General features: G+C 39.5%; 2 protein-coding genes across 5 annotated transcripts; both read left to right on the top strand.

Annotated features, from left to right (window-relative positions):
• The first annotated feature begins 1188 nt into the window (after positions 1-1188).
• On the top strand, positions 1189-12826 carry LOC113147892 (integrin-linked protein kinase). Its single transcript, XM_026339180.1, has 13 exons — positions 1189-1282; positions 2441-2705; positions 7361-7526; positions 8084-8179; positions 8283-8379; positions 8499-8582; positions 8711-8796; positions 8909-9018; positions 9255-9382; positions 9578-9699; positions 9835-9934; positions 11103-11233; positions 11320-12826. The coding sequence occupies exons 2-13, from the start codon at positions 2617-2619 to the stop codon at positions 11467-11469; spliced, it is 1359 nt and encodes a 452-aa protein (XP_026194965.1). The 5' UTR covers positions 1189-1282; positions 2441-2616; the 3' UTR covers positions 11470-12826.
• Positions 12827-13407: 581 nt separating this feature from the next.
• apbb1 (amyloid beta (A4) precursor protein-binding, family B, member 1 (Fe65)) lies at positions 13408-23157 on the top strand. Of its 4 annotated transcripts, none has more exons than XM_026373868.1 (15): positions 13408-13547; positions 14180-14833; positions 15527-15732; positions 15821-15880; positions 16414-16493; positions 16588-16654; positions 17224-17370; positions 17751-17878; positions 18359-18364; positions 18528-18642; positions 18765-18849; positions 18937-19017; positions 19126-19241; positions 20317-20493; positions 20637-23157. In XM_026373868.1, exons 2-15 carry the CDS (start codon positions 14197-14199, stop codon positions 20790-20792), a joined length of 2061 nt encoding a protein of 686 aa, XP_026229653.1. In that variant the 5' UTR covers positions 13408-13547; positions 14180-14196; the 3' UTR covers positions 20793-23157. The 4 variants fall into 4 exon arrangements, with proteins under 4 accessions (XP_026229653.1, XP_026229669.1, XP_026229644.1 ...); XM_026373884.1 differs by having other exon boundaries at positions 14175-14833; positions 18765-18822; XM_026373859.1 differs by having other exon boundaries at positions 14175-14833.
• Positions 23158-25850: the final 2693 nt, after the last annotated feature.

Below are 25850 nucleotides of genomic sequence, written 5' to 3'. Positions count from 1 at the left end.
ACGTTGGTTCGTCTCATGTGCGTGAGGGAAGCAAAACAGAACTACGGGCGCAGGTGGATGACGTAAGCATACAAGAGACTTGTGGGATATGATGTTTTTGGTGAAACTGTTGTTTTTTGTTGTAATTCAGCATTTATATAATACTACTAGTACTGCTACTACTACTACTAATAAATTGTTTTAATTAATTCTCATAAATTAATGAAGGTTGTATTAAATTGTATTGCAGTTGGACTGTAGTTCTTCCTGGGTTATGGCTAAAATAAATAAATAAATACTATATGGCAATATGGTTTTGTGAATTTATTCCATTTGGCTCTTGAAAATGTTCATTTTAAAGAAGCCCTATACATGCATGAATAACAAATGGAGCGTTTTTACTTGTAAGTCCTAAGTCAGTCCCTATTCAGTGTCTGCAGCCATTCTCTATTTTAGTCTGAGGTTGCAAAATTGTCACCATTATCTAATATGAGAAAAGACAATAATCAATTTTTATTTTTTTCTTTAGCGTGCCTCTGTGTCACAACTAATACTGTGCTAAGTAATTTTAAATTTAAAATTTAAAAAAATGTACAACTACAAATTTAAACAAACGATGCAGATTTCCATTTTCGTGCTTGCATCTAGGTATCTACAATGAACCATATAATTGTTAGTATGTTTCCAAAAGGAAAGCTGTATTCCTACATTCTGCTGTAGTTCAAGTCTGTAATGTTTGCTGCAATTACTTAAGAGGGCCTGGACACTTTGTATTTCTGCACTATTTATGAGGCACACGTGGAAGACATCTGGCAAACTTGAACATTCTTGTTTTAAAAAGCATAAAGGTAGGTGGTAAAAATGTATTATTTTGTTATCAGTTAGTCAGTCACATTGATGCCCAGAGAAATCTCTCAGTGGAGTACTTATCCCATTAGAGTTGGAATAAACTTTAGAGCTTGAACCTAGTACTTTAACTTGATTAAACAATTTCAAATGGCATTTCTAATTGTTATTGAGTGATGTATTTAGACAACTAGTTACACTTGTAGTACTTTCGCCTCTAATTAAAAAAAATAAACTATTTAAAAAAACATGTCCCGAGGCTGTGAAATTATTACTTAATGCAATTATCTATGTTGCCAGAAGGGGGCGGGCGGGCGCGCTGTTCCTCCAACCACGTCACCACGCACGTACGTCGGCAGAGGGTGTGGACGTCCCGCAGCGTCCAGTCTGCTGGAGATAAACCGAGGCTGCTAACTTCTGCTCTGTCCCAACGCGACATATATTACATACTTATTTGGTAAGTTTATCAACATGGAGACCGTTTTAGGTTTAATTTAACCCGCATAAAGCACGAAATGATCGTTTTGAGTGAATCTTGTCAGTCAGTCTACGTCAAATGAGAGAAACGGAGACCGTCCGAGGAGTCAGGAACGTTAACGTTAGCTTGTTAGCAAAACTAGCTAACGTTAGATGATGCTTGTTAACTTAATCTGAGGAGCTAATCGAGTTATTTCTGTTTATGTCGTGTAGTGAAAACACTTGAACCCTGATTGATTTATGTCCTTGTGTTAGTTAACTTGATATAGCTGTACCTAGACTGCTGTGAAGGCTGTGGACTGATTACTGTTACAACGAGATGGTTGTAGTTTTAATGTTAAAGGAACAAAGTCCCTTAAATCTATATCAAATTACGTATTTAAAAAAAATGCACGTTAAATTGAATTGCAGGTATCAAATCTGTTCCTCTCTTGACCTTTTATTCGGCTTGGTTCACCATTTGGTTGTCAGAAACTCCACAATCTTGAGATTGATCGTTTAATGTGACCAGTTTATAACTAAAACTGTAAGGTTTTTAGTTTAGTTACACTTCAGACAGAGACGAGCAGTAAATCCTTCAAACCATGAAGCTGGAACCAGTTTGATAAACGACTTTAAAACAAATCAAAACAGCTGTACATACATGTCACAGGAAGTAGAGAATTTTGCACACATATGGGAACATGTCTACCATACTGTGCACGGTGCTAGTCACAGCCCAACTGTGAGTCACAATGCTGTTAGCTTCTTACCCACCCTGTGTTACTAAGGTTGATGAGATTACTCAACATTAGGATGTTTTGCTGCTTGGATTTCTTCTGATTCAGGTTCATACATCAGGATAAGAGGAGATACAATATAGCTTGATGTCTCTTGCTCTTGCCTCTCACAGAGTAATGCATGTTATTGATTGTTTCTCAGCTCTGTCATTTTGTTTTTATTATCTTTATTACTACAATTATTGTTCTATTTTGTACTGCACTCTAGATTATGTTATGATGTTTTCAATTTAATTCATGCCGCACCTCTATTTCCTGTTGGGGGATAAGTAAAGTCTTACCTTACCTTGTTGGAATTGATTTCTACCCGATAGAGATGTGTTTAAATGGAGCAACTTTCTTTTTTTGTCCTTTTTCAGGCCTGCTGGGGTGCAGCAAAGCCTTTCCAATAGTATTCCTCACTGTCCCAGAAGAGGGACTGATGCTGGCCAGGAGTCTCCCAAACCCTTCGGACCTCCTCTCCCATCTGTGCCAGTTTAGACCTGCATTCACTCCTACTGGAACACCTTAAGAGAAGAATCATACTAAAACTGAAATGGATGACATCTTCACGCAGTGCCGAGAAGGCAATGCAGTAGCAGTTCGCTTATGGTTGGACAATACAGAGAATGACCTCAATCAAGGGTGAGTCTAAGTTTTCTTGTGTTTTTTCCAGTTATTGGTATCAAATGCACAGGTTGGACATTCTCTCGTCAATCCTTGTCAGAATAAGAAGGTGTCCGTCCTGATATAAAGAATGTGTTCAAAATGAGTTCATGTTAGCATCAGTGATTACTCATGCACGATGTTAACTCTTGTGCACAAGACTTGTCCTAACAGGAAATTGTGATGTGTAACGATATGTATGTGAATCTTAGTCGTTGCTTTTCTTCAAGCGTTGCATTGTGTACGCTGAGAGCCCGCTTTTTAGTCCCCGGCGAGATTGTGGCCTGAGATTGAACCCATTTCCTGTTGGGTGCATGTTTATGTCCAGAATGCCAGCGGAACAAACCATAATGTTAGATAGGAAACATGCTGTGATGGCAGAGTTAGTCACGCTTATAGCTGTAACTGCAGTGTAAATGAAGCACCATGGGAAGAAGGAAAAAAAAACTGTACATGCTCTGTGAACATGAATTAATCCAATGTGCAGCTGATGCTGCAGGCTACTGTACAAACTGACATGTTTACTACACAAAATATCTGTCCAGTAGTTACAGATCATCAGTCAGTGCTGAGCTGCTTCTGTATCCTTAACTGACTCTACAGAAAAAACTCGACAGAGCTTGCCAGTTAAGTTGAGATGACCACCGGGGAAGCTTGTCTTTTGGACTCTTCCATCCTAGATTTAGATGCCTATTATTTGTTTTCAAAGCAAGCAAGCGAAGAGAGAATTGATTAATATATTTTATAATGAGAACTACATACTTTGAAACTGCTTTTGTTTTCTCTTTTGGCTTAGTACATTAATCGTATGAAGATGTGCACATTAAAAAATAGCTAGACATGAGAGTTTAGTTTGTAAGTTTTAAAAAGACTGGTGACCTTTTTTGATAACTGTGAATGCTGAACCACTAGGAGTCTGGTAACAAATGGGACATCGTGTAAAATATGATTTTGTTGCTTTCTGTAGCACAGATGTCCCAAGCTACATTTTAACTTGGCTTTTATTTGTATTAATTTTCTTCATGTTTTCATGTTGTGTAATAGTATTGACGCAGTACAGTGTTGACGCATAGATCCACTTGTCCATTAGCTGATTACATGTCAAGTTCCTGTCTCATTTCTATAGATAGATAGACGTCTCACAGTGGGCGAAACCCATTTAATTCTTGACTTTTCATTTCCTTAAAGAACTTTAAAAACCTCTCTTCCTGTTTGCAGTAAAGCTTTGCTATCTCAGCCTGTGTCAGATCCTCACCATATTTGCTGTGCTCCTTGATGACAGTGTGTTTACACTGATGTAACTCCCAGACAAAGAGCAGTAGTGGTATGCTGAATCTCCTTACAAGGAGTAACACATACGCCTCGAGGGAACCATCCACCACCTACTAAAGCTGAGTGAGAGAGACGCACACACAAGGAGGAGGTTATTGTAGTGGGTATGACTGGAGGGGGGTCATGATTTTTTCAGAAAAGCCTGCACATCATCTTCCCCTCCTCCACTGTTTCTAGCATTCATCTCCCAGAGGTATTAGATAACTCCACTAATTTTCCCTCAGTATTTTTTCACAGTTTTACTGAGTTCATGGCAAAGTTTAAAACACATTCTCCCAAGTGTTTTACTCTTTTCTGCATATGTTAAGAGTTGTAGCACTTAATCATCTACATTGACTGATAGACAGTTACAGATTAGCTGACAGTCTTGCAATATGCATATGTACAGTAAATAGCAATTTAATTGTCTTTGTGGTTTGGTGTGACGGTGAGCTTTGATGAATTGGAAATAGCATTTTTCACAACCTTTGGTAAAAATCTGATGCTTTGAGCAATTTTAGGATCATTTGATATTCTATTTGAAATATGTAGAGCTGATAGACGTATTGGATAAAATGGTTAGTCTAGGATTGCAAGTGATTATTATTTTCAATTAGACAATAATCTGCTCATTATTTTCCAAATAATCAATATGAATAAATTCATTCTGGCTCTAATCTGTGAAAATATGTCAGGTTATGTCTCTATATTCTATGGTTTATCTTAAAATTAAGCCAAAACCAAAAGATACTCAGTTTACGTTTAGAAATCAGAAAGAAAAGTAGGAAACCTTCATTCCTCACTGTGCCCCATTTGTGTTGTTAGATCTCTGCTTGTGTGTTTTCTTTGGCCTTCCGGTGTGTAATTATGGTTTTGAAGTCCATTTATTCCATTTAGCTCTTGGAAATGTACATTTTAAAGAAGCCCTATGCATGCATGAATAATAGATAGGGCGTTTTCACCTGTGGGTCCTAAGTTGGCACCTATTCAGAGTCTGCAGCTACTCTATATTAGAGCTGTATTATTCTAGTCTGAGGTTGCAAAAGACTTTACATTATCAGGCTTAATTTTCACCATTATCCATGATGAGAACAACAGTAATCAATTTTTCTTAGTTTTCTATTTTCTATCCCCTGTGCCATAAATGTTAAGCTACATAAAAGATATTCTATAAAAATAATGTTACACCGACCACTTTAATGCAGAAGTTCAGAAGAAGCAGAAGTGACATGGATCTTGCCTACAATCTTGGGAGCCTTGTTTTTTCCTCCTCTGTTGATGTTCTTTTTATTTTTTAGAGGTGTCTGAATTCTTTTTCTCTCAGTGGAGGCCTGTTATGTGGCCGGGTAGGGATGTCTGTGCAGAGACATACAGTGTGCAGACAGGGGCGCTTCCTCTGGCTTTTCCGTCTGCCAAGCTGAGTTCTGTTGGCAGGTGGAACTGCCTGAAATAAATGACCACAGGCAGAGTGGAGGGGGAGAAAACCCTGGCACTCAAGTGCCTTTGGGTTGTGTGGATGAAGCTGGCTTAAAGGGAAAATCTATCCTATAAAAAGTGCCTCTGAGTAAAAAATACACAGAAACCAGAGGGCTATTAGCACACAAGAACATTTTCAGGACCCTTTTTTGTTTAGGACAAATAGTCAGTCACTGTTCAGACTATGGCTTGCACACGGTCCACATTAGGATAGTATAAAATACATCTGCATAATTCCTGGACATGCAAAAAAAGTTTTTAGTCTGTATTATCTTTTTAATTCCAACAATTGCACAAGCATTTCTACTTTATTTAGAGAGTGCCTGTTAGTTGTTGTCTGTTATTATTCTTGAATACTACATAAATCATAGTGCTCTTACTGTATTATCTTGTCTGTTATGTAAGCAGGCTGTGCCTACAATGTCAGTGAGCAAAATGTAATTAAATTAGGTTCAATTTTATTATTTTCAAATGGCCTTAATGTCATTAGAGGAGCTTTGACTTTTGTTTCTTTACTTACATAACACACCGCAGTTCTAGAGAGTCAAGACTTCCTGTGTTAAATTGTTTTTTCCAGCCAACACTCAAAGATAATCAGATAATAATGACAAAAAGTCATGACGGCTACCTCCTTAAGCTTAAAACAGAAAAGTAATACCAGACAGAAGTGAGTCTGTGGGGAGTTTTTCTGTCATAAACTTGAACTAATTAGTTTTAAGGATTTGGCCTTTTGGTCGGAGAGGAAATTGCACTGGGAGCAGTTCTGGTATGACTGCAGCAGGTCACCCTGATATACAGATATATGCTTGTTGTGGGACTGAGGGTCTCTGTGGGGCTCTTGATGCTGTTTTGAGCTGAGCTGTGTGAATAAAAGTCAGTGAATTTATTGTGGGGGTGTAGAGGGTTCAAATTCCTGCAGAATCATAATACTCCCTCAGTTCTCAGATCTCATTAATATGCTGTCTGCCTACTCGTAATTTCAGAATAAGGGCATAATATTACTAACAGGAAGATTGTGCAGTGCCTTGGTGTAAACAGTGATGCCCACGGGGAAAAGGAAAATGTATCAAAGGCGAAATATATCCTGAGTAAAATCCAGTTGTGGAAGTGGGAGGACGTGGGATATACTCACGATGACAGGGGATGCTCTGTGTGAGAGGACGAGGTGACAAGACAGAGAGAGTAATGAGCAATAAGAGAGGAATGAAGAATGACACAATCACACGCAGCGCTGGTGGGGTGTCACTGGTCCTTATAAGGACTGCAGTGTAGGTTCAGCTGCAGCTGTTTTTTTTTCCTGCCTCTTCCTGATTGACTCTCTGTCACTCAGCAAGCTACTGCGTCTTTATCTCTCAGTCTTCATGCATTTTTCTCTGAGCAGCCATCCGTCACTCTCATTTAATCGAGGCCACTGTCCTACATGTGTCGCTGCAAGTGTCACTGACTCAGAGACGAACGATAAGTGCCAGGGCCCTCTTAGCTGCTGTGTCAGTCTAAGTTGCATTAACTTCCTGTTTTAGAGGGAGGTTCTTCTGACTGACCACACAATATTTCTCTGGAATCCACTTTGTCTCTTTTGTTTTTTTGATGAGGTGATGGTTGTTGGGGGAAAATTAAACATCTGTTCATAAACAGCCCCAGTCTGTACCACTTGGCTTTGTTCCAGTTATACCACAGGATTTTTGCTGGGGAAAAAACATGTGGATGTTGATAACTGAGGGGCTTTCTAGTCATACTTGTGTAACTTTTCATGCCTGTCCTGCAGTTATTCAAAGTCCTTGTTGTGCTCAAGGTTTTTTTTTTTCGTAAAACATGTGCTGAATGTGAATGTTTCTCTCTCGCTGTAGAGATGACCACGGCTTCAGCCCTCTCCACTGGGCTTGCAGAGAGGGACGCTCCAATGTGGTGGACATGCTTATCATGAGAGGAGCTCGTATTAACGTCATGAATCGTGGGGACGACACGCCTCTGCACCTGGCTGCCAGCCATGGGCATCGAGACATTGTTGGAAAGGTGAGATTCAACATTGTGGCCCAGGGATGCTACTCCCTCTAGTTTCCCTGAACTGTCAAAATAAAAGATGCCTGATGCCTTGTTTTCTGAATGCAATGTGATATCAACTGGGATCTGGCAGAAGGACTTTTCCCGGTATATTGTGCAAAACATGTCCTAATGCCAGACTGACACCAAGCTTTAGATTTCGCTTTACAAAATGTTTTTGTATCTCTTTATGTTTGCATCATAAATACAGGATATTATGAAACCTAAAATAATGTAATCTGAACAGCAAAAAACAGAGAAAGAAAAACAAAGATAATCTGTGTCTAGTGTTGTACACTCTAGTCACCAAAATCTGATGCTGGCAGTGCTGCAGAGTGTCTGATTTAGAATACGCTGCCTAGCTTCCATTGAGTTTAATATTAGGCATGTCTCAATGCGTCTGGTATGCGTCTACGGGCAAGACAAACTGACGATATTTCTTGGCAGCATTAACACTCATCTCTGTATACAGTCTAAACAAGAACTTACCAGTGTCAGTTTGCATGTAATCCTTTGTTTCTCCTTTTTAGCTGATCCAGTGCAAAGCAGACACTAATGCAACCAATGAACATGGGAACACACCACTGCACTATGCCTGCTTCTGGGGCCAAGACCTAGTGTGTGAGGTGAGCGCACCCCCTGGTGGTGTAACAGGAGGCTTATCTGAACATGTGTTAATTCCCATCAAGATAAATGTTGCCACTGAAGCCACTCTCTTTTCTTTTTCAGGATCTTGTGACTAATGGGGCTCAGGTGAGCATTTGTAACAAATACGGGGAAACCCCTCTGGACAAAGCTAAACCTCACCTGCGTGATCACCTCGGAGGTATTCCTACTGTCTATTACAGCTAATTATTCTGCCTGTGTTTAATGTATTTCTGTATCAGTCATTCATCTCTCTGTTTTGTTGCTCTGCGTTCATTTTTTTTTTCCCTCCACCCCCAGAAATGGCTGAGAAAATGGGACAGAACTTAACAAAAATTCCCTTCAAGGACACATTCTGGAAAGGCACCACCAGAACTCGACCCCGTGAGTCCTATAGACACAAAAATCTGTTTATCAGCTGGCCATTTTCAATCACTTGGTTTAATCTCCTTTATTACAGTGCTTAAATTGCAGTATATGCTTTAACTAGCATCTTTATCATGTGTTTTTAGGCAATGGCACTTTGAACAAGCAAGCCGGCGTTGACTACAAACAACTCTCTCTCCTGGCTAAAATAAATGAGAACCAATCTGGAGAGGTACTTCTAATCCTTGTTTCCACTATTCTATTGTGTTGAATATTCACGGTAGTAGTTATCAGTTAAAGCTGTGTTCTGATCACTTTTTGTGTATTATTTTTCTCATGTGCAGCTGTGGCAAGGACGCTGGCAAGGAAATGAAATAGTTGTAAAGGTGCTAAAGGTTCGTGACTGGACCATGCGGAAAAGCAGAGACTTCAATGAGGAGTATCCCAAACTCAGGTTATTACTTAACCCTGGCTTCATTACAGTCTCCGTGTTCTGTGCTGTTGTGGTTCCTCATCTGTCTGTTTTTATTGTGTTAAACTGAACTTTATGTATTATTTAATTTGTTGGTGCGTCTGCATTTCACATGAACCTGGTGTTTATGTCAAATCTCTGTCGGTTTGCCTCTTTTTGTATGTTTGTCTTTCTGTCGGTCTCTCTCCCCTGTCACTCCCTCTTGGGCTCCATCCCAGGATATTTTCCCACCCGAATGTTCTGCCCATGTTGGGAGCATGTCAGTCTCCTCCTGCCCCTCACCCTATCATCATCACACACTGGATGCCTTATGGCTCCCTCTACAACGTGCTGCATGAAGGCACCAGTGAGTACTTCTGGTCACAAAATCTGCACTTGTCACCAGTTTTGGTGTTTTGCGGGGGTTTGTGATTTATAGCACTTAAGCATTTGTCATTATGTTGCCATCACTTTTTGTACAGCAGTAATTTTATTGTCAGTCTGTTAGGTTGTAAAAGTAAAGGTGCCTAAACCTGTTATTTGTTCCTCATCCTGCTGTCAGGCTTTGTTGTGGACCAGACACAGGCGGTAAAGTTTGCACTGGACATTGCTTGTGGAATGGCTTTCTTACACACACTTGAACCCATGATCCCGCGCCACTATCTCAACAGCAAGAGTGTTATGGTAAGGAGAAGTTGTAGGTTCTTCATTGCTTTCTGGATCTCAGACTTTGTGACTATTGTACACAATAGAAAAGTAGAAAGTGATGACTGTTATACTTCAGAGGGACATCTCACTCAGTGTTCCTTGTTTCCACAGATAGACGAAGACATGACAGCCAGGATCAGCATGGCAGACGTCAAGTTCTCTTTCCAGTGTCCTGGCAGGATGTACTCGCCTGCATGGGTAGCCCCTGAGGGTAGGCATCACTCATACAGCACAGACCCAAAGTGACAGCAGATGCCACATAAGCTCGAGCGTGAATGATGGATGCAGAGAACTCTCGACTCTTATCTAACCAAATAAAATCTCCTATAGCTGATTTCCTATTGAGATACAGTGTAAGCCAAGCAAACTGGAAACAGATTATTAAATGTAAAAATAACCTTTGCAACAGTGATGCAAACAGTGACTACAATCTACAGAAAAGGTTGTGAATTTACAGAGGAGCATACGGAGCATGCACTGCATGGGGTCAGGAAATGTGTTGCCAGCGAATTGACAGTTACCATAGAAACAGCCTCCACACAGTATACAGTAGTAAGTGGTGAGCCATGTAATTGAGAGCATAGAGCACTTGTATGTCTAACTTATGCTGATGAATATCAGAATTGTTTTTTTTAGTTTAATAACATCACATCTGCACTTTTTTTTTATTGAAAACAGAATTCATTTTCTGTTCAGTTCACGTTTATCAGTTATCTCCTACTGTGAAATGATCATTTATTATATTAGTCTCTCACCTAGTCCCTGGTTTCCATAGGGACAGTAGCTGGCAGACCACAGCTGACCTGACCTACAGGACTATTGTAGCTTTGATCACTTAATGAATAACTTGTCACGAAATGTAAATGCAAAATTTAAAGCCATTTCTTTAAGACAGTGCTTTATGAGGACCTTCTATAGAGAGCTGGTGAATATGTAGTGCTTGGTCTAAGTGGTAGAAGCACATGACTAATTTTTGTATGTGCCTTATAGTGTAAAGTGTCATACCTGACCTATTATATTAGTTGACCTTGTTATTTAATACAAGGTACTAAACCTTGGTACTAATTATAATAACTTAGGTATGAGTAATTGAATCCACTCTGTGCTCTCACATTGTTAGCAATGTATGTATGTACAAAAAACTCTAGTTTAACATGTTTAAATAAAAAACATTTTTGTAGTAATTCTGCACTTTGAATTTAATTGATCAGTATCTTTGCACTCTCAGTGTAGGTGTGAATCCTCAACTATGCTTGAATATATATATATTTATATTTATATTTGCAGAACATACAGTAGAAGCAGCTAGTGCCTACTGTGTGTTACAGTGTGTTTGCTGCTCTATGTAACCTTCACTTGTTGCTCTTTGTGATGCCCAGCCCTGCAGAAGAAGCCAGAGGAGATAAATCGTCGATCGGCAGACATGTGGAGCTTTGCTATCCTGCTGTGGGAGCTGGTGACCAGAGAAGTTCCCTTTGCTGACCTGTCCAACATGGAAATAGGCATGAAGGTAGGTCATCAAAACTGCAAGTCTAATTTATTCAGAAATATCTGTCTATAAGTTTTACAGTATCTGATTTCTGTTTTGACCTTCAGGTTTCCTTGGAGGGTTTGAGGCCAACTATTCCCCCAGGCATTTCACCACACATTTGCAAGCTCATGAAGATATGCATGAATGAAGACCCAGCTAAGAGGCCCAAATTTGACATGATTGTGCCAATTCTTGAAAAAATGCAGGACAAGTAAAAACAATCTTTGCCACATATTTCTCCCCAGATACTTCTCTGATATGGTGGTGTGGTGCTTACCAGTATTGCCTTACACTCTACCGCTGCATTAAATTCCACTGTAGCTTCAGCCTCTAAGATGAATTCAGCAGCATTCACTTATTTTATATTGTTTCTTTTTTCAGTGTGATATCAAGTTTTCATTCATGTGATACCGTCTTAGCAGGAGCGTAATATTGGCTTCTAAACTGTAATCATGTTGACTGAGTACAATCGTCAAGTGACTGAATAACCTGTGGACGCCAGCATGACAGTCGGTTGCATTGCATCACTGGAGTTGAGGCCTTATTTTGTATCTGGACTGCGCTACACTGTAGGAACCTGTTCTCTTATACTGGAGGCGCTTAGTAAATAAAACATGTTAATCCAAAGCTTGTGGGGAAAAAAGGTCAATTTCTTGTTTAAAACAAACTGTGTGCAGCTGGGTAAGCATGACAAATCTCTGAAACCAAGCATTTAAATTCAGTGTATAATAAAGTGAGAAACTTTATATGAATGAGAGGTGTCCTCCAGCTTGGCTGTGTAATGATGTGTAAAACTTGGCTTGTCTTTAGCGTCGCTCCCTGATAGTATCATGTACAGTGCAGCCTGCTGACAGTGATTTTAAAACCAGCTTTTCTGCCAATGCAGCAAAAAAAATAGTCAATATTTGCATTTCTGGTTATGTTTAAGACACATTTCTAGATTGCTGATTTGCTGTTATTAATAATAATGTAATGCAGTTAACTAGATTACTCAAACAACTGTAATCTAGTTTATTTTCATTTGATCCCCTTAAAAATGTAATTTTTGAGTTGTGTTAACTGCACTGTTGAACACAGAGTTTAGACAACCTGCGTTCAAAGTGTGTTATTTTCATGTTGAATGCTGACAATCTGTGTAATTCAACATTTAACGTCTTGTTTTCCTTGTAGTATCAGGAATGGATACTGCAACCCAGACTGTAATTTATTCATGGATATCATAGGTACAAGTATAATTTGTTGTTTTTGTTTTCGAGCGTGAGGACTGCTTCTCCTCCCAATGTTATGGTTAAATCAAAAGCTGCTGCCAACAGAAGGTGACTGAGATATAAAGGGTTGTTATAAACATCCTGCAAACTGTTATGTTATTTCCTCTCTTACTTTTGTCCTAGATTACGTCTAACTTTATACTTGATGGGTTGAATATTATACCTGCGTCACTTCTCTGCCTCCACCAGCTTTGCTTGTTTGTGCTGAATTGCTGATTCAGCAAAGCCAAAATCAAGAATAACTTTTACAAATGTATGTATTTATATATAACTATATTAAAAGCGAAAAATATGACTTGTAAAAGTGTGAATTTGTTTATTATTTTACATTAATGGGTGATTTGGAAAAACGAAGAACAATATTGGACTAATTATATTTGCCGGCAGTGTTAAAGTTTGCAAAGAGTAGCTCAAAGTTGTACTCAAACACTGCACCAGTGTTTTTTGCTGGATACACCAGGTTAAATGTAAGGATTTATAGGTTTTAATGCCTACTGCAATGCACTTTAATAAATGTTTCATTGATATTAACATTTATATTATAAGTTTAAGTACTTCTCAGCATGGTTAAACAATTGCATACACAAATATGTGATAACTAATATTACTGCATACAGCAGAGTGGAAAGATAATATATTACAGAAGTGCATTTCCTACTTTTAATGCATCTCAACGCCATTAAAAAATGAAACTTAAATCAGTTCTTGAGACTTTTTCAGGGCCTTGTTTATCCAGACACAGTAGTGACTACTGTCAGCCTTGCAGAGCCGGATCATTATGTCCAAAAACAGAATTAAAGAGGATTTTTATTCCATTTCGTTCCTGTCGTGATCTTCGTGGCAGCGGCAGCAGAGAGCTCGGCCGTGACGTCAGCCCGTGACGCAGGTTCGCCCTCCATCACTAGTCGAGCCCACTGACAGAAACACCACCTAGACACGAAGAGGGCGCCTGACGAGTCGTGGAAATATGTAGCTAGCTTACACTATTCAGCGTATTTCGACAACAAGGGGGTTCGGTGGAGCTGGTGAGTCAAAGTTATTAACGTAAGCTTGGTAAATCACGGCCGCCGCACTCGTTGTGGTCTTCCTGTTTGAAGCTAACGTTAGCCTAGCCAAGATGGTGATGATGGCGGATGGTGCCCGTTAGATCCAGCTGCGGCGGTGGTATCTGGGAAATATCATTGTGTTTTAGTATGCAGACTGCTTTTTAGAAGTGTATTTCAGCCACAGGCACGGCTGATTGACTTTAAAACAATGTCTTGAGCGCTTTACTGGCTCTATATTGAGCCGAATATCAACAGAGAAAAAGGTCGTGTTGGCAAATGGAAGGTGAATATGCTGAAGTTCGTTTCACATTCGTTCATAGAAATCCGTCGAAAACAACCGAAGCATAGTGAGCTCGACATAGACGAACAAGAAACGCACTTCAGTGTCCAAATGAAATGTTGCTAACTATTAGCATTAACGCTACACTGAGTTAACTTAGCATTTAGCAGCTACTAAATACAGCCAAATCTAACTAACATGGCACGTTTTATCAAAGTGTGATAGAAATGTCTGTACATAATCAACGTTAGCCAGCTAGCCTGCTAGCTAGCTTACTAGCTTACTAACTGTAATGGTTATAAATCTCAACCTGTTTCTCCTTGCAGAGCAGTTACATGGAAAGCTACAATGGGTGGCCATGATGATGAAGATATACCATATGTTGTGAATAAACAAAAGCAAGATGACGAGCTTAAGAACAAGCTGAATGACAGCAGCCATTGGTGCGACCAGGAGTCCACTGGTAACAATGCCAAGTGGCTCAAAGAAGGCCAGAACCAGCTACGGAAAGTAGCTGAGATCCAACAGGACCAGAACCACAACTGCAATATCAGCCAGAATGGGAACAAGGAAGACTTCTCTCATCAGAACACCACTCAGGAAGAACTACAGCGAAACGAGGAGCAGACCAAGTCTCCCAAAATAGCAATGACCCCTGGTCTCAGTCAGGAGGAGTCCAAGAACATCCTTAATGAGCCGCTACTTATTGACACTCTGGAGTCCACAGAAGAGAAAGATAAGGAGAGAGAAGAGGATGGTAAAGAGAAGGAAAAGAAATCAGAAGACAATGAAGAGACATCAGGTGATGCCAGAGGAGAGAAATTGTCTCAGAGTAATGCAGAGTCTCAGAGAGAGAGCAGTGTTGTTGGGCGAAATGCCTGCCTCCTTTTCTCCAACATGAACATGACACCAAGTGATGAAGAGTCCAGCTGGCCTGCACTGTCTCAGGATAACACAGCTGACAGCTCTCCAAACGGCAACAGAGGTAAACGTAGCACGAGTTTGATGTTTACATCAAACATACGTGGTATACTACATCATTATATATCATCAACTAATAATTACAAGCAAAGAAGTTGGAGAAAACTTTGGTATATGTTTTCAAAATAACAGCATGTAATATATACGACGGTAATGGGCGCTAAGTAATCTGTGTTGTGATTTGTCATCAGTTATATACCCGCCCCCAGTCATGGTTGCTTCACAGTAGGAGTTGCAGTGGAGGTGTTACGTCTTTACAAATGAATCAGTTGATGCTTTGTCACCTGTTGCATCAGACAGCTGCCTTATTACAAACACAACCTTCATGACAACACTAGTAACTGAGGAGAGGTGTGGGGATAAGTAATTAAAACCATTTCTCTCTCTTAATGGTATGCACATTAAAGGAACAGTCAAAAGATAGAAAATTAAAGGTAGAAAAAGATCATTGGGGTTAGTTAGCTAGTAAGTTTGTTACACTGGTATTTATGTTCCAGTTTATTGGTTGTCAGATGCCATAGCAAATAACTTTTAAGAAACAACAGTTTCATTAATGTCAGACAAAGACAGGATACATATTTTACAGACTTCTTGTTCTGTGTTTGTTCTTGTCTTGTCCTACATGGTCATGTTTGTTTTGTTTTGTGCTAGACATTAAACAATGCCCTGTGTCCCTCCTTTACTTGCTGTCTTTTAGACTCCTTTTGGAACTCCAATGCTTTTGAGACAGACACAGATTTGCCTTCAGGATGGATGAGGGTGCGAGACACATCAGGCACATACTACTGGCACATCCCCACAGGAACCACTCAGTGGGAGCCTCCTTCACCCCTGGGTAAGGTTGGTGACTCCACGATGTCCTCCACCATGTCCCTGGAGACTACTCCGTGTGAGGAACCAGAGGTGAGGTCCAAAGCACATGTTGCTTAAATCAAGACACTGTGAAATCTGTAAAACTCTAGGTAATAATGGCTTTTGTTACATGTTCCAGGAATCTTGGGCTAATCTTTCCAGCACAGATGAAGTTGCTGGTGAAGGGGAACTATGGAAAGTAAGTCATGGAGAGACTAATTCTGTTTGCGGTGCATTTAGTATTTTCATAAAGTGGGCTAAACAAAGCAGATTTGTAATATTTATTTGAACATAAATACTTACATCCAAGTCAAGACTTCATTAATTGCAGCTCATATAACACACATAATTCATGTACTGTGATTTCTGTATTACAGTACATTTGATACTGATGACTGTGGCGAACCAAGATCAGCTCACAATATGTGCCCTTTATTTCTTGTGGTATAATTTTTAGAGGTCCAATAGTTGAGACCCAGCTTTCTTATAGCCACGACTGTTAAAAATAGCTATTTGTTAACTAAGTGTCGGTGAAGATTCTCAGTTGTCCAGGTGAAGTTATCTGGAAGTTGAGTCATGGCAACAGACAAAAGAAAGTCCTGTTGCCATGACTCAACTTCCAGATTGCTAACTAAGTGTTAAGCCTGTACCATAGCATCTTCTAACTGAAATAAAGCAGGCAAGGTTGAGATTTCTATTTTTAACTGTTGTTATTGTTATCTGTGCCTTTAGGAGGAGGCAGAGGTTGCATCTGATCAGAGTCTAAAGGAATTTGAAGGGGCAACTCTACGCTATGCATCCATCAACCTGAAGTGCGTTATGTTAAAGCTTCTAATTAGTTAGCATGTTGTTACTGGTTCTTATTCTCTTTGTTTACCAATATTGCTTTTCTCTTTATCTTTATAGCTACAACTGCTCCCAGTCTGAGGAAGAAGAGAAGCTTGCACCACTCTCCACAGATTTAGAAACAAAGGTAAATTACTGTCTGATGTTGTTAAGTATGCAGATGGATGTTAGGAATATGATTCTATTGATCATAACCACAAGACTGGCCTGCTGAATACTGAATAAATCAGTTTTTACGTATGGATAAGTGAGCTTTTGAGAGGATCAGTTAGGCCAAATGTTTTTCCCCAGTCATATTTCTATGTTGTAGAGTTTCTGTGGACCATTAAAATGACCTAAGTCTATAGGTTCGAATTTTAGGCCTTAAATACTCTTCAGGCTGATTTCATTTTGAAATTGTAGCTGCAGGTTGTGAACCTCAATTAGGCTGCAACTCATAACAGATTTGTTTTGTTTAGTTATTCACAATCATCATAGACATGGTGCGTGAGATAACACGTCTTTATTAGTGGTTGTTTTTGTTACTCTCATCTAACTAATATTGTGCAAGTTTAATGAGTCCCTGTTGTAAACAGTGCATTAATTTGGATCAACACCACCTCAACTCACCTGAAAGCTTTCCGGACTCCATTGTTTTTCACCTTCTCTGTATAGGCCTGTTTTGTTCTAATGTACAGTGTGTATTTGCATTTTCAGTGTTTTGCCGTGCGTTCCCTGGGATGGGTGGAGATGTCTGAGGAAGACATGGCACCTGGCAAGAGCAGTGTTGCTGTCAACAACTGCATCAGACAGCTCTCATATCACAAACACAACCTTGATGACACTGCTGGTATCTGGGGAGAGGTGAGGGCATTTTATTGGCGCATGCTGACAGTTCCTGTAAGCTCCAGTTTAATGTTGGAGAAGGCTGTTAACTTGTTGAGGGTTTTAATGGACCCTCTTGACCAGTATTCTGTCTTCACTTAAACATCAGAAGAAATTACATAAGCCTAACTTTTAAGGATATGATTGATTTTAATTGTGGAACTTAATTAATTTATTTCCTGTTTTAAGCTGTTATAAAATGTTTCCATTGTTTCATATGTTTTTTGTCAATGACCATAATAGTATGTAGATACATATGGGCATACATATATTTTGATCTTATAGTGAATCCACACATAAGTCACACAGCGGAAGTGTTTTCAAACCTGACTGCTTTACGATCGTGTGTGTTGTAACAGGGTAAGGACATGCTGATGGTCCTGGAGAATGACACCATGAAATTGATTGACCCTTTGGGCCAAACTCTGCTTCATGCTCAGCCAATTGGCAGCATCCGTGTTTGGGGTGTTGGCAGAGACAATGGCAGGTCAGTATCCACATTACAAAAAGTCAAATGAAGTTGTGAGATGATCTAAACATGATCTATTTATCTAACATCTTACAATTGGTTTGTAATCTACTACCCTAAGCCACATTTTCTTCATCATCCACACTCTACTTTATGCTTCTTACACTGCTTTTAGCTGTTTGATTGTTAAATATTCTTTCTGACTTATTATGACAGACAACACCATGTCTGATTTGAGCATTTTGTCATTATCCTGTTGAGTTTACGTGTAGCTCTTAATTAACATTTAAAATGATGTACACTACACATTCCTGAAGGAATCCACTACGACGTGTGTGGTTGTGCTCATGTTAGTGCACTCCACTGCCATCTGCTGGACAGTTTACAACATTACACACAAAGATTATCATGTGACCTGCTGCTGCAGTCTTCCTGTTTGACTGTATTCTAACGTTACTGTTTTTTCTTTTCATGCTGCAATTTTTCCATCACTAAAAGGGAAAGGTACATTAATGATTACTCTCCTAAAGGTTTTCAAATAATTATTGTGTGCTGTTGATATGTCAAGTGTGTGTGTTTGTGCACATTGTATAAGCATGCATTTTTCAACATGTCGACAGTGATTTGATATGGTAAAGTAACTATTTCTATTGGATTTTGTGTGCAGAGATTTTGCTTATGTGGCTCGAGACAACCTGACCCAAGTCCTGAAGTGCCATGTTTTTCGCTGTGACTCACCTGCTAAGAATATTGCCACCAGCTTGCATGAGATGTGTTCAAAGGTCAGTTCCACTAGGATTTAAGTTTGCTTCATTATAAATTAAGTGCATTGTTTACATTCAGAAGTGACAGTCACTGACCTACTTGAAATTCTTATTTTTTTCTTTACTTAATCTGACTTTAGATCATGATTGAGAGAAAGGCAACCAAGCCAGGAGTGAGCAGGCTTAACTCTGACCCAGGTAAACCTGTGGGCATACCTGTTGAAGGTAAAGCAAACCTTCTTTAGAGCTTTGAGTGTACTGAAATTAAGAATTTGAAAACTGATCACTTAATTCTTTGTCTTTTCTTAACAGAGTTTCCTGCTCCTAAAAATGAACTCTTCCAGCGGTTCCATGTTTATTACCTTGGTTGTGAGCCTGTGGCTAAACCAGTTGGTAAGAAGACACCTTCATATATCTAATGGTTTATAAAAACACTACAGTTTACCTTAGTAACTGTAAATTTTTTGCACTGTATCATAATTTGTTGTGTGTGTTTCTCAGGCATGGAAGTAATCAACGACGTGCTAGCATCAGCAATGATTGGCAAAGATAAAAACGACTGGACTCCTGTCTCTGTGAATGTTGCACCAGCCACCCTCACAATATTGTCAGAACAGGTAATAGAATCATTTTTAAGTAGAGTTATGCTGCATAACAGACTCACAAAACAGCTCTAGCAGTAGTGCAGAGACTTTCCTTGTGGAAGGTTTCTGAGTGGAGTCCCCCTGCTAACTAATCAGAGAAGGTCAAACCCTGTGTGTTACACTTGAGCGTACCTATGAGACACCACAGGTTCTGACCATGGATGTATGCCATTTCATTTAGTTTGCATGTTTAAGCTGTAGCCAATTACTCTCATATTTAAGACACCTGTTGGGCTGCAGCATTAGCTGTTGCGTGAAGACTGACTTGGGTAAAGTCTGCCTGTGCAAGTCAACCGAGCAGAGACACCCAAATCCTGGTTCTTCTTCGCAAACGCAGGAAGTGTTGCTCTTTTAGAAGGCCACCCACCCACCCATTGTTTGGATATTCCCTCCACTCTTCTTCAAACCAATACATCCACAGTAATCCCAGCTATTACATAAATCATCAACACATGTCTCACAACAGGCTCCTTTCCCACCTTATTTAAACAGGCCCAGTTCACCCCACTCCTCAAAGAACAACTCTCGACTCCTTCCTTCTGTTGAATTAGAGACCAGTCTCTCTTCCTCCATTCCTGGCCAAACCTTGTCTTGTGGTCCCCTCTGTTCACATCAAAAGATTTCAGGCAAAACTTTTTAGTTCTGTGGTTCACGATAGTGGAACGACCTACCCACCTCTACACACTCAGCTGCCTCACTCTCAACTTCCAAAACCTGCTGAAAACAGAACTCTTTCGAGTCTTTCTCTGCACTCAAATCTATCTCTACACAAAATATCGCTCTTTCTAGAGCACTTTACTTTTAAGTTTGTTTCCTTGCCTTAGATATTTTCTTGCTTTGTACCTCACTTGTAGGTTGCTTTGAATAAAAACCTAAATGTAAATGTATGTTTTAACACATTGTCATTATTTGATGGCTAATGTGGATTCATTATTGGATTAGCACATTTTTTGGCATTTCTGCTAGTGTTTATGTTTGAAAGAACTATAAAAATTATTTCAGTTACACATTTATCCTTACGCTGTCATTTATATTTCTAACTTGACAGAATGAGGAGGTGCTGTCAGAGTGCAGGGTGCGTTTCCTGTCTTTCATGGGTGTAGGAAAGGATGTCCACACCTTCGCTTTCATCATGGCAGAAGGTCCCCGCGATTTCACCTGTCACATGTTTTGGTGTGAACCCAACGCTGCCAGTCTAAGTGAGGCAGTACAGGCTGCCTGCATGGTGAGTCACAAACAAATATGTGAAATGAACTATGTAAATGACTTACAAATTATTTCTTAGGAAGCCACGTTCTTTACACACAAAGGCCAGTGTTTAATCTACTCTCTGTATCATACACCACTTATGTGTTTTCTTCTTTATAGCTTCGCTACCAGAAATGTTTGGATGCTCGTCCGCCTAGCCTAGCCTCTTGCCTGCCCACTCCTCCTGCTGACTCTGTGGCTCGACGGGTCAAGAAAGGGGTGCAGAGTCTGCTGGGCAGCTTTAAGAGCTACAGGTCAGGCTCTCAATCCCCTTGAGTTGGAGCAAAGATGATCTGCAGTCCATTAAACACAAGGTCCATCAAAACAGCTCCTTTTCACTTTCACGTCTCTTTGTCATCTCATCTTACTGCCACAGTTTCGCCTTACGACCGTTTCACTTGTCTAGTCACTAGTCTAGTGTGTGGAGTAGTTTGTGGGGAAAATGTGTGTCTGAAAAGATCGCTTTATACAACAATTTGAACCCCTGGCATCAAATGTTTTTTCTTTGCTGGGATTCTTTCTGTGAGTCTTAACTATTTTTGTGTTTTAACAGAAACAATGCTATGAATGTTGGTTATGGATGTAAGATATTTTACATGCAGACACTAGAATTTGCTTGAAAAACGAAGTTACTAGATGCTCTCACAAAAATTGTCTCATTCCCTTTTCATGCGCGGTGCAATTATCATCTCTAACACTCCTCGTTCTCCACTATCTAAAGAAGGTGCTGTAATGCAGTCATCAGATAGTGTCAAGTCTCCTAATATGGATTTTTTTACAACATCATTGCACCTCTCTCTGCTGCCATAGGTTGTAATAAGCGCTGTAGGCATCTCAGTAGTGTGCCACGTAGTTTTACGCCCCTGACATCCCCCAAACAATGTATTTCAGTCTTCCAAAGAACTGTATGGTCATCTGTCACATAGTGAGCAACCACTGATTTGAGTGTAGTGTGTTTCTCATACATTTTGCATGAACATTTGCAAGTTCAGTGCTAGTGTGCAATAATCAGATGTTCCTGTATGGTGTGGTGACAAGATGGCTGCCATGTAATTATTTGTTCACTTTACTGAGAGTCTGAATATATTAGGTGCAAGGCTAAAGGAACAACAGAGCCATGTTGACATTCATTATCATGTGATAGAAATAATAGTAATAAGAAAAACAAACTCTGGGTTTTCACACAGCCATTTGCCACCAACAAACTACTTAACAGTACTGTAGAAACTCACCACAAGCTGCATGTTTTGATAGCTTAGAGTTCTTGCTGCTTGCAGCAGTTTAGTGCTTAAGACCCATCAATGTATCCTGTAAATTCTTTGTGTTTCTGTCTGGTAAGAGGAGACTGGGGTTGATGTATTGTTTCGTGTTACATAGGCATGTCACTATAATTAGTGTCAGTGTTTATCATAAGCTAGCAGTAGAGAATTAGACTTGTGTCAGTTCCTTCAGACGAACAGATGAGAGCAGGTGTTTGTATTTACAGTTTGTGTATATTGGAAACCTAGAGATGATTTCTTTAGTGGTTTACGCTTTTATTTTTTCCTTGACCACATTTTGCCATATGTGGTCCCTGGCCGCTCTAGTCAATGCATTTTTTTTTATTATTGCTTCCACACACTACAATGTACACAGTTAAGATGAATTCACATTAACCTGTTTGATTTACTTTTTTATAAAGAACTCACTAATTAACCAAGTTGTATATTATCTATAAGTGTCTGTCAGTGACCAATACTGTATGTAGCACAATAGTAAAAGTCATCTCTAATATTAAAGATGCAGTTTGTAAGCTTTTTTTGGTAATACTGACCTCTGCAGGGCGTTTGTTTCTGCAGTGTCTGGGACTTTAGTAGCTGATACTAAACATCCTCAGACTGACTCCACTACACAGAGGAAAAAAAGACTAAGCCATGTCATCTTGATTTGAATGAGAAGAAATATACATGTATAACACATTTTATTGTTTTAATTAAGTCTCATTAATCAGCACTAACTGAAAGAGTAGAAAAATAGATTATTTAAGAAAATAGACGTTTTCTTATCATGATTGATTTTTTTTTCTTTATTACAAAAGGCTGATATCAGAAGTGTCCTCAGAGCTAAAATGAGTTTGATACTTGTGCAATATTTGATACATATAGATTGGAAATGAGTCACATTTGAATTTACAGGTGTGCCACTGTTCTTTGAGATGGAGATTTCCAAATCTAGATCTTGTCACAGAATCTCTTCTATTGTGAGACCTTGTCACGCAGTTTCGAATGCGAAGCAGTGCTTTGTGACGACGGGCTGTTCTCAAACTTCCACGCATAGATTCCTGTTTATGTTTTTAATGTTTTAGAAGTTATCAAAAACTAAAACTCTTACCAACTGCCTCTTTATATGTGTACAATACAACACTAATGAAACCTAGACTACACTGACTCATGTTACTGCCTTGTCACTCGTGTCTCTTGGAATTATTGTGGTTTTACTTTTTCCTCCTTCAGAGTTTGCTGTGTCCAGTCAGTGGCAACACTAAAGCCAGATGAGTTAAAGAACATTAGCAGATTAATTTATTTCTGTTTATGTAAATTAGGTGTATAAAATGTATGTATATAAAAGTCACTGCACAATAAATGTGAACATATCATAATTATTTATCTTGTGGTCTCTTCATTTTATCAGTTTTTGATTTTGTGAGGCTGAAGAGCTTGTTCCCAAAGGGTAAGTCTGGATCCTGTAGCCTCAATATGTCTTTGATTTCTGGTTTGTGGAACATGAATTATTTTCCTATCCACCTATTTCCTGTCAGTGACTTTATCTGTCATTGCCACCTTTTTCATTAAAATGTAAAAGAAGCCACATTCAACCTGTCTGGCTTTTTTGCATATGCATTAAACCTGCTGACGCTGGTTTTACCATGTGTATTGACAGACGAGCCAGACAATGCATGAACAAAAAATGCAAAACGCCACCCTCCCCCGGGGTCACCTGTTCAAGTTCATATCAGCACTGCTGCCCCCACCTGGTGCGTTCAAAAGCCTGGGTTGGGTTGGTTATTGTTTCCATAAGAGATGGTTTTGGAGATGAAAGGTGCACATCAAGTGGAATCCACAGCAGCAGCGGACTAGTAATAATGGCCTCCACCATCTCCACACAAACAACATGACTGCCCTGCCAGCAGGGTCCTGCAGCAGTCGGGCAGATCAAGGCTGCTGCTATAATTATTTTCCTTAGAAGAGGGACACTGGGACCCTGTCTGTGTGTGTGTGCACTCACCTGTCAGTTTATTAGGAACATTTGTGAAAAAGCTCTACAACAACATTTAGATAAAGGGGAATTTGCAAAACAATTTCACACATGTATCTAACTTTAAAATAATGTGAACGTAGGATTTTTTTTGCAGCATTGTTGTATTAAATTGTATTAACAGGTGAATTTGATAACGTGCTGTGTCCTTTAAACTCTGTGTAGTGTAATTTCTGGCTGTTTATTCCTTATTTACAAACATACAGTGTTTCTGTTCAGTTTTGTCAATATTTGATTATGAGTGTGTGGTTATGTTTACAGCCACCTATGCCCTGAGCCTTGTCTGGATTCTGCTGCTGGTTATTGTGCTGCAGTGTGTCCAAGTATCTCTGAAGTCAGATTTATTCACTCCTTTGCTGGGTGTCAGTCACAATTTACATAGGTCGGCCCATGGAGAAAGTAATCACAATTATAATGATTCCTATAGCCTAATTATGCATGTGGCATTTGTTTAATGGAGATTTATTCTGAGTAATGAATGTGTAGTCTTGTGGAACATTGCTTTTCCTCTCCGTGTGGAGGAGAGGACTTGTGTCTCCTCTGCTGGGCTCTTCAATCTAATCACCAATCTCAGGCTAGATAAAATGAGCCGGTGCAAGTCTTCAACCTGGTATCAAGGACTGAGACAGATGATGGAAATCCCTGTAAGGCACAGCCTTTTGTGATTTATATTGCAAGAATACACCTCTGCACAAGGATTCTCATATCCTCTGCTGCCTTTATTTCAGCAGTGCTTGCCCATTATGATTCTGTTGTCTTTTGTTTTTTGTTTTTTTTCGCCTGCTTTTGGACGCTGCAGAGATTTGTGCTTCTTAGTAATCTGGGATGACACCATGAGTGCCAAGCACTGGGTCAGGGCCACGGCAAATCAAACAGCCGCGGGAGACGTGTGGAGGCACAGTTGGATCAACGGCACACTGAAGGACAGGATAATGCTATTTGGTACCAATATGGGGTGTTTTACAGGGAAAACAATTCCTTCTTCCACAGTCCTATAAAATCAAAAATATTATGAGATACATTAAAAACATGGGATGGCAGGTGATAGATAGTAAATGACAAACAATACAAAAATGTTGGGACAGTCAGACATTCATTTGGGGATTAGTTGGGCTAATCTCAAAATGTTCAGTAATTCATTCTCTCCCAAGTGACAATGATTGCTTTCCCAATGGGAGCAGCCAGCAGCCTGCTGATGCCCGGATAATCGTTTCTCCACTGGTCCTCCAGCGATTCCAGCAGCTCAGCGGTGGTTCGGTTACAGTTCAGTTCATACACCAATCTAACAGGAAGCACTGCCTTAACAGACTCTGCTGCACTGTAGTGTGCAGCATGTGATGTTTTATTATTATTATTTAAGCTGATGCATTAGTATTTAAAGAGCTGTTTTAATAACTTCACATACTACCGTGTAATTAAATCTACAACTATAGCATCCTATTTTATAATCAGATTTGATATGTAAAATCATGACCTTTAAATGAATATTTGCTTTTAAAATTAAAGTGTACAGTACACACATTTGGCTTCTTTTACAATTTGTACAACAACAAAAAATACCTGCTACTTTTCAGGTGCCTCTATTTTGTTTCTTTTGCTCATTTTGGAGCATTAGACATTTTATAATTACATTCTTGCAAGAAGAGAGATGCACTGTGGGCAGAAATGTTGCTAACATTTGATAAATATTCCAGTATTTCCAAGGAATGCATGAACAAAAATGCCTCAGAATCTGACTCGCTGACAAGTACTTTTGTTCCAAGACAAATATACTTCTCCGACACACCTTGGCCCCCTCTCTCCCACCATCACTTCTATTAAAATGTGTCACATTCCATAATAGAGTAATTGCTATGAAGAACAGCGACTGTCATGCTGGAAATAATTGGTCTTTACATTTGGTGCATTACCATTTCACTTGAATCTTTAATCATTAAACTTGAGTTGACAGACAGCAACCGATTCCTGTTCCCGTTGTGTGACGTGGTTTGTCAGGATGCAGTGTTCGGTGAGTGGAGTCAGTTGAAAATGACTCGTCTC

This window comes from Anabas testudineus, chromosome 13, assembly GCF_900324465.2.
Source record: "Anabas testudineus chromosome 13, fAnaTes1.2, whole genome shotgun sequence".
In the NCBI taxonomy this organism is placed as follows: Eukaryota; Metazoa; Chordata; class Actinopteri; order Anabantiformes; family Anabantidae; genus Anabas; species Anabas testudineus.
Note: the sequence above shows the minus strand (reverse complement) of the source record. Positions and strands in the feature narration are given on the sequence as shown.

Coding starts and splice junctions, on each gene's coding strand:
- LOC113147892 (XM_026339180.1), top strand. CDS start 2,617: ATGGATGACATCTTCACGCAGTGCCGAGAAGGCAATGCAGTAGCAGTT. Junction 8,583..8,710: donor CACCACCAGAACTCGACCCC/GTGAGTCCTATA, acceptor ATGTGTTTTTAG/GCAATGGCACTTTGAACAAG. Junction 9,935..11,102: donor TGCATGGGTAGCCCCTGAGG/GTAGGCATCACT, acceptor TGTGATGCCCAG/CCCTGCAGAAGAAGCCAGAG.
- apbb1 (XM_026373868.1), top strand. CDS start 14,197: ATGGGTGGCCATGATGATGAAGATATACCATATGTTGTGAATAAACAA. Junction 15,881..16,413: donor GTGAAGGGGAACTATGGAAA/GTAAGTCATGGA, acceptor CTGTGCCTTTAG/GAGGAGGCAGAGGTTGCATC. Junction 16,494..16,587: donor TATGCATCCATCAACCTGAA/GTGCGTTATGTT, acceptor TTATCTTTATAG/CTACAACTGCTCCCAGTCTG.